Source organism: Curcuma longa, chromosome 5 (genome assembly GCF_044706935.1).
Source record: "Curcuma longa cultivar G26 ecotype Majalengka, Jawa Barat chromosome 5, ITB_CL_G26_1.1, whole genome shotgun sequence".
NCBI classification, from domain to species: domain Eukaryota; kingdom Viridiplantae; phylum Streptophyta; class Magnoliopsida; order Zingiberales; family Zingiberaceae; genus Curcuma; species Curcuma longa.
In genome coordinates, this window is record NC_133865.1 from 647844 (window position 1) to 656845 (window position 9002).

General features: G+C 35.0%; 2 protein-coding genes across 2 annotated transcripts in view; both read right to left on the bottom strand.

Moving 5' to 3' along the window:
• Positions 1 to 1933, bottom strand: part of LOC141829481 (protein GET4) — a 42421-nt gene extending 40488 nt beyond the window's left edge. The window contains exons 1-2 of the mRNA XM_074716963.1: positions 1752 to 1933; positions 1069 to 1148 (exon numbers count right to left, since the gene is read on the bottom strand). Coding sequence (XP_074573064.1) covers positions 1069 to 1148; positions 1752 to 1799 — 128 coding nt within the window. The 5' untranslated portion in view covers positions 1800 to 1933. The remainder of the gene's footprint in view (positions 1 to 1068; positions 1149 to 1751) is intronic.
• A 2266-nt stretch (positions 1934 to 4199) lies between these two features.
• LOC141829110 (E3 ubiquitin-protein ligase RING1-like) lies at positions 4200 to 5015 on the bottom strand. Its single transcript, XM_074716525.1, has one exon. It carries the CDS (start codon positions 5013 to 5015, stop codon positions 4200 to 4202), a length of 816 nt encoding a protein of 271 aa, XP_074572626.1.
• Positions 5016 to 9002: the final 3987 nt, after the last annotated feature.

Genomic DNA, 9002 nt, shown 5'->3' on the forward strand with positions numbered 1-9002 from the left:
TACTTGTGATTGTAAATTTATTTTGATTATATATATATACATACCAAACCCAGATAAAGGAGGGTTGAGTTAGATTATCAACCAGCATAAAACCATATATGAATCCATCAAGGATCCACATAGCTGAACCTACTTAGTGGGAAGTGGGATAAAAACTTAATTGTTATATATATATATATATATATATAGAAATATATAGAAATGATATACTGTGCGACGGATTCCTACGCGACCCGTATATATGTCGTCCACGCCCGATATATATCCAAAAATATATATATATATAAAAGTCATTTTAATGTTTATCAGTTTTAATATTATTCCGATTCGGAAGCGCGTCTGCTCTGTTTCGGCCTCTACTACCAAAGCCCGGGATGGTGGCCGGCGGTGTCCCAATCTATTGCACATTGAGTTGATTATCTATCATCTAAAATCACCTAAAATCTAAAATCATTGTTGTTGCTTTTGTGTCTTATAAAATGTAAAATGTCTTTAGACCAACATGGTGATGGCTAAAATAGATAGTGATTGCTATATAGACTAGGAGCATTAATTGATACAGATTTTAGATCTAGTATGTGTGTAATGTACACTAGGAATCAAAATGATTATTTCTAGGAACACCAATACCCAACTTAGCACTATTGGGAAAATATAATCAATGTACCCAACAAGGTTTTTCAAATTGACTCTTTTTGAAGTAATTACTAGTAATCCATCCATAACATGGTGAATATGGGAAAACATTGTGAAACTAGTTTGCAAGCTCTAGATAGGAAATATACTGATCATGATAGATGTTGCACCTAAAATTTGTAGTATAATACGTTCTAGAAGTCCTTTTCTAATACTTAAGTTCCTTTTTCCCTTTGTTGGCATTGCCAAAGTGTTATTTTAAAAAACCCTATTTCACAAAAGTAGCCTAAATTAATAAGTATATCAATGAAATCTCTCAAAATGAAAATGAGATGACTTTGAACTTTACAAGCATTGTAATCACAAGAGCTACTTCACCAATAACTTTAAAGGATAGACTAAAGGTCTGATAAAAATAAGATGTATCCGCACCTAGCACTCATGGACTTATACATCTGCTGAGCTTCATAGAAATTACCATCATTTACCATTTTCTCCAGCTTCCCTATGGTCTGCAAGTACATGTAAACATTATACCAAATAAAGATCTCTTTCCTATAGCTGGGGGAAAAAAGCATGACAGATCTTATAGAAAACAAATAAAAGATGAGCTCAATAGATAAAGCTTACTTGTGGAGGACAAGGGGGCCTAGAATAGTAAAATACACAAATCAATGAAAACATATAATGAAGTTGGAGATAAGAATTTCCATCGAGTCTCCAACTATTTTACCTTAATGTTACTGTCTCAACCTTATAAAATCAACCGTCAACGTCATTTATCAAGCAAGTATTAACTTTTTAATCATAGAGACCTGAGACTTCCAGTCTACCAACAATAACTTTTCGATCAAGTAACTTGAAAATATCTCAAGAGCTGCATAATGAAGGAAACTAACATATTTCCTACACGCTATGGTTTTTTCTCCTTTGATCTGTTTCTAGCTTGCAGAGTTTTCACAAATGGATGATTGACGGATGAAATTCATGCACTTGGGCGAAAATAGAAATAAATAATATGATTATTCTTTCGATATCAAATGCAAACGGGAAAAAAAAACATCAAAATTTTCTTGCGGAGGGAAAAAGAGAGGAAAATTAATTATCCGTCAAACCTCCTGCGGCGGCGCCAGGTCCCCTCGTCTTGCCCTCACTCGCGACATGATTCTGGGCCACTCTCGCCTGGTTCGGACGGGAACAGAGGAAGCGGGAGCGCGGAGTTCAACCGGGAGAAAGGGATCGTCCTTGCCGCTGTGGTTCCCCCGAAGTCTTCAGAAAGGGGCTAGAAAAGGCACGGAATAGCGACAAAAGAGGTGGAAGTAATATACAAGCCAAGCATTTATTAGTGAATTTTAGGTTTTAAATTAGATAGATACATACATACGTACATAAATATGGTTCCTTGGATACAGAATTTTCAAAATTTATATTTAAAGTTTGTATCTTTTGTTTCTTTCATTTATTTACTCAAATATCTTAGAGACTATAAAAAAAAATGAATAAATGTACAAGATGATTTTTTTTAAAAAAAAATATTATGGTTAAAATTCAAAAGATGTCTTATTATTTTCATCCTTTTTAAAAAAATAAAATAATATCTCATCATATTTTTCAACCTAAAAATATTTTTATTTCAATTTTATTATTGCAGCTATATTGTAATAGATACAATATGCTAAAGTAAGTTATTTTTCTTTTTAAGTCAACTTGTTCAAAAATAGTATAAAAAACACTTGTATAAAAAAAAATTATCAATTTAGTTAAAATGTTTAAATTTAATCAAAATCCCTTCAACAATAGCAAAAAATCGTTGTAAAATTGCTTAAACTTAATAGTTGTTACAACATTTTTAATGATGATTTTGATCGTATTAAAGTGATTTTAATCTAGTTAGTAATTTTGACCAAATTGATAAATATATATATATATATATAAATGTACTTTGTGTGTAGTATTTTTTTATTAAGTTGTACTAATTTTATTTTAACACATTGTGGCAGTTACTTTGTAATTGTTACAATAACACTTAAATAGGATGAGAAATATATTTGTTGGTACAATCATGTCTTAGATGTGAAGTTTTAATATTTGATGAATAACTAAGGTTAGGTAAAAATTTGGATCTCACTTGTGTGACAAGTGTGTAGGAAAAGACCAAAAATGTTAAGAGCTAGATTCTTGATAAGAAAAAGTCCTTGCAAGTTGGAAAACTAGATGTAAGGCATGAAAGTCCACAGGAGATTGAGAGTTAGATTCTTAATAGAAGAAAAGTCTAAGTAGATTGCAAGAGTGGATGCAATGGGCGAATGAAGACTTGGAGATGAGGAAACTCCATGCACAAAAGTCAGAGAATAGGAGGTTCATCTAGCATGAGATACTCGTGGGACGAGAGTAGTAAAGTTAGGCATATTTTGACCATTAGAATGGCTAAAATTTGTGTATCAATTGATTGGTAGAGTCTATCAATCGACTGATACATACCAGACGAAAAGGAGGTTTGTGATTAAGGGGTTAAGCGTGCAAATCCTGAAATAGGATTTATAAGTCCATTACTAGGTTCCAACAATCGATTAATGGATTAAACCCTAAACAAGGAAAGGGTTTAGCATAACAATTGATTATGGTGGCATAGCAATCAATTGCTGAGCTAAACCCCAAATCAGGATTTTGCATAGTATCTCTAGCAATCAAATGTTAGGTGATAACAATCGACTATAAACCACTTCGAATGAACAGAACACTTTCAACCCAACTGGTCAGTACAATTGATGACTAATAGCTGACTGCTAGGTTATAGCAATCGACTAATAAACTATTTCAAGTGAACAAAATGCTTTCAACTCAACTAATTAATTTGACTGGTAGCTAGCAGTCTATTGTTAGAACCTAGCAATCGACTAGTGTAGGATCGATGCGTGCGAGAGAGGGGGTGAATCTTGATCATTTGTTCGTTTCTTTCATTTTTCTATTAAGAGCATTAGTGGCATGGAATATAAAATATAACAATCAAGGAAAAAAGACATACGGAATTTACTTGGTTCTCAACCCTCCAGAATTGGTACTCTTTGACCTATGTCATAGATGTGCTCATCCATTAGTGATTGTTGGTGCAGGAGCACCAGATAATCAAACCTGAGTTTTGATAATGGTAAAAGATTCAAGTTAGGTTTGAAAAGTGGACTAATGAGCTGAATTGAGTGTGCAGGTAGCACAGGAAAGTCCTAGTTGCGGCTAAGCAAAGGAAATCCTGATTTAAAGGATTAGGTAAGAAAGACCTGATTTGGAGGATTAGATAAGAAAGTCCTGATCTGGAGAGGATTGAGCAAGAAAGACCTGATTTAGAGGATTGGACAAGGAAATCTTGGTCTAAAGGATTGGGTAGAAAGTCTTGGCAGATCAAAGCACTAGGCAGAAAGTATAGGTGGGTTTGGAGGATCAGGCATCTAGTAGTGAAAGTCTTATGCCCAGTTTACTTGCTAGCATGGATGAAGAAAGGAAAGGAATCCCTAAGGAAAATAAATCCCCAAGGAAAGAGAAAGGAAACCCAAAGATTACTCCCCTCGCTAGCAAGTAAACGGAGGAAAAGTTACTCGCTCGCTCGCTCGTTCAGATTTCACTGCCAGCGACAGCGCGTCATCAAGTCCTTCGCCCACCGCCGAGACACCTAGGGAGCGTACAGGTGCATCGACTGAAGATTCACTGAGGGCAGGGAGCGGGGAGCGACAGACAGGGCAGGAGTTGTGGAGGGATAGCCAAGGGACGATGCAGTCGGAGTGGTAAAGATGGGAGCAGGGGAGGCGCCGGGCCGCAGATCGAAGTACAAACTCATCTTTGCAAACCGCGCAACAGGGGATGGCAGCGGCGTCAGCCTCGGAGATGCATACGGTGGGAAGGGCGTCGATGGAAGTGGCAGAGGCCAGAAAGGGGCCAGAGCGGGTGGGGGCGGATGGCGGGGGGGAGAGAAGAGGATCTTCGCCGCCTCCATCTGCGAGTCGAGCGATGAGGCGGCTGAGCCGCGCGACACGGGAAGGAGGCGTACAGCGGCGCTCCTCGGGATCCGAGGCGGATCGGGTTCCGTCGTCAGAATCGGTGAGGGCGAGGGGGAGGGATTGGAGAAGAGGGCCAGGGCCCGAAGAGGAAGAGGAGGATGAGGTGGAGAGAAGGTGGGTGGGAGTGAGCTCCATTTCTTCGAGGAAATCAGAGCGGGAGCAGTCGGGGCAGATCAGGGGCGATCGTGAAGGAAGGAGGGTGACGCTCATGTCGCACTGGTGGCACCAGTAGATGACGGGCGGGGAAGCGGTTGTCAGAGCGGAGGCGCAGAGAAGTGCGGCGCCGTCGACCGTGGTTGGATTAGTTGGGGATGCAGCAGCAGAAGACATAGCGGCGGCGGCACTTCCCCTCGTGAAGGAAGGGGACGGAGCCGCTGCTGGAGGGTGCGCCGGGAAGAAGCTGCTGGAGGAGCCGGCGTTGGTGAGGGAGATGGCGCCGAGAAGAAGCTGCTGGAGGAGAGGGTGCGCCGGCGGCAGTGCAGAGGAGAAGGAAGGAGACGGAGCGAAAGGCGAAATTTTTTTTATTTGCGATCTGTCCGTCCTTGTTCCGCCCGATTTTGGGGTGATGAATTTTGAGGGAAAAAATGATCCGCTGAGGGATAAAATTTCTTTCCTCTCGTAAAAATGTAAAAAAGTAAACAGTGGATGCATGCATGCAAAGGAAAACTTTTCGCAGTTTTCCTTTCCGCACCTCCAAGTAAACTAGGCATTAGGGTCGAGGATCAAGGCTGAGTAAAAGTCCAACGGAGTCTGGAGGACTGGGTTGGTAAAAGATAACTTCTCCCGAGTGGAGTGGATGAGATCGCATTCCCGGTAAAAGGAACAGTAGGCATCGGTCTAACTTGAAATTTTATTAGAAACCTAAAGTTAAGACCACATAGTTTACCAAAATTGTTCCTTCCTATTAATTTTATTTCTAAACTTACTTGTATTGTAGGAAATGAAAGACTGAAACTTTATGTATTCACCCCCTCTAGTGCTCTAACTCGATCCTACAGTGCTTATCGTTACTAGGAAAAGCCATGGTTGTTTCATATAAACCTCTTCCTCTAGATCTCTATTAAGAAACACTATTTTCACATCCATTTGTTGCAATTCTAAATTAAAATGGGCAACCAATGTCATAATAATATGAAAGGATTCATTTTTAGAGATAGGAGAAAATGTCTCTTTGTAGTCAATTCCTTCCCTTTGAGTTAATCCTTTAACCACAAGTCTTGCTTTGTATCTCTCAATGTTACCCAATGAGTCCTTTATTTTGAAGACACATTTACATCCTATGATTTTCAGCATCAAGCAACTCAACAAGATCCTAAACTCCATTCGATGTCATAGAATTCAATTCTTCTTTCATAGCATCTACAAAATTATGATTCACTACAACTCATGGCTTGTGAAAATGTTTTAGGATCATTTTCAGCTCCAACATTAAAATTTAATTCTTGTAGATATACAACATAGTCATTAGGTATTGTTAATTTCCTTATTCTAGTAGATCTTCTTTAGTTATCCTCTTGAGGAACTTGTTGTTTAATCATTTGAATAATTTTTTATTGTTCCTCATTATCAATGCTAGATTTTTATCAGCATTTTATGGAATTTCCTCAATTGGTTGTCAACACCCATTTATGCTTGAGGGGTGTGAATGACAGTCCAACCATAACTTTAACAAGGTGGCTGATCATTTATGTGATATTTCTCAAAAGCTAATCTTGAGAATGATCACTCCCACTCATCTAGTCATTCTTAAAAAATTTTGCATTTCTTAATTCTACAATTCTAGTGTCGTGAGATGGACAATAAAATCTATATCCTTTGGAGTAAAATCTATAACCTTTGGAGTCTTCAGTATATCCAATGGAATACTCACTTATAGTCCTCGGGTCCAATTTCTTTTCTTGTAGGTTATGAACTCTTACTTCAGACAGACATCCCCAAATACATATATGCTGCAAACTCAATTTCCAATCTTTCCACAACTCAAATGGTATCTTTGAAACAACCTTGGTTGGAACTTAATTTAATATATACACTGCTATTTGTCCACGAGGATTTAGGAAGTTTAGAGTTGCTACACATACTCTTAATCATGTTCATTAAAGTTCAATTTCTTCTCTTAGCCACACCATTCTGGTTTGGTTAATTAGGCATGATGTATTGGGCAACAAGCTCATTTTCTTGAAGTCACAAATGAACAAAGTGCATGCCCACTAGTGTATCTACCATAGTATTCTCCATATCTATCCATTCTCACAATCTTAATTTATTTTTCATATTATTTTTCTACTTCAGCCTTAAATATCTTAAAGATACTTAATGCTTTACTCTTACTATAAAACAGGTAGACATACATATATCTTGAGTAATCATTAATGAAAGAGATGAATTATTTTGAATCATGCATATGCAACATAAAATTAGCTTTTATCTTATTAAAAGCTATTTATTTCGAAAATTTTTAATTTTAATTTTAAATTTTAAATTATCTTAATTAACTTAAGATTATCTTTATTTTTAAATTTTAAATTATTAATATTTATAGTTTTATCTTTTGAATTTATCCTTTTAAGATTTGAAAGTTTATCTTCAAGATTATCTTGAGAAATTAATTTATTATTTAATTTAATTTGATTTTAATTGTTCACATTAAAATTATTTTTTATTATTAATTAATTTTAAATTAATTAAATTAGTTAAATTTGAATTTTTCAAATTAGAGTTATCTTGATTATTAGTAATTAAGTTTGGATTGTTTCTTAAATTTGAATTATTCAATTTTAAATTAATTAAATTAAATTTTATTAAATTATTACTTATTTTTATAATAATTAAATTGATTAAATTTGAATTAGTTAAATTTAATTTATAAATGAGTTAAAGATTTAATTTATATTTTTATTAATTTAATTAATATCTAGATGGATTTGATCTTGATATATTTTATTATCTAAATTAATTAATTTTGAATTATTAATGATTAATTTAAAATTATTTATAATAATTAAATTATTATTTAATTTTAAATTATTAAAATTAATTAAATTTAAATTATTTAGATTTGATTTATTCTCATTGTTGACTTATCTATATTGGAAATTTTCAAATTAGTAATTTTATTAATTAATTATAATTTTTAATTATCTAAATTAATCATATTTGAATTTTTCAAATTAATCTTTTTATTAATTAAATTATTTTTTAATTCTAATTTTTTAAAGTTGTCTAGATTTGAATTTTTCAAATTTAAACTAGCATGCAAATCTAATTTATTGCAAGAAAAATCTATTTTATCATTTATAGGGACATTTTCATAATTAATCATGCTAACCAAAATTGAAACTCCTAATTCTAACTTTTTCTCCGTCTTCTTTATTCAAACACTTGTTCTTGTAATGCTCTGATCTCTTACACTTCACGTAATGTGCTATTTATTTCTCCAGACTACTTGCATTGCTTGCTTCTTTACCGCTGATGGTGTCATCCGAATCTTATAAGTAGGGCACTTATTTTTATAATGTCCTCTCTTCCTACACTTAAAATAAATTATATGAAATTTAAAACATGGAATTAAAGTCATACCTTCATCCCCCCTCAATTCCTAGCCTCTTTGCTCTTGTGACGGTTAATCCTATTGAGAATCGACCAACTCTAATATCAATTGTAGGATCGCTGCAATCGAGAGAGGGTAGTTGAATCTTGATCGTCACTTTTTGTTATTTGCGTTTGTTCATTCTTTCTATCAAAGTTAGTAGTGACAGAAATAAAATAATAATGCACAAATACAAATGACACAATGACTTTTACTTGGTTCCTAACCCTCAAGGATTAGTACACCAAGGCATACACACTAAGGATTAGTACATCCAAGGTATACACACTCAAGAGTGAGTCCAATATGCGTATCTCCTTTTCAAAAGTTTTTCGATGCTGGAGAAACCTGTCTTACAAAGTTTATATTACAACCATAGATAGAATAAAGTAAAGCATATAAAAGTAATACAAACAGTGTTATTGAGCCGATTTAGAAGTCTCGAGCGCCACACATTTCTCCTGAAACTGTTTCGATTATAGATCTTCGCAGCATATTTTCTTCGAGCACATAGTAGGAAAGTAGTAGAGAATTGATGTTGATCTTTGTTCCCAATGCCTTCTTTTATAAAACTTTTTTGATCTACTAATAAACCTTATCGATATACCGATCCTAGATAAAACTTGATCTAAAGATCGAGCTCTTCACGATCTCTCAATCTGGTATTATCAAGTCTATCAATCTACCGATCCTTGGGATCGCTCTACCAGTCCTTAGGATCGCTCTAC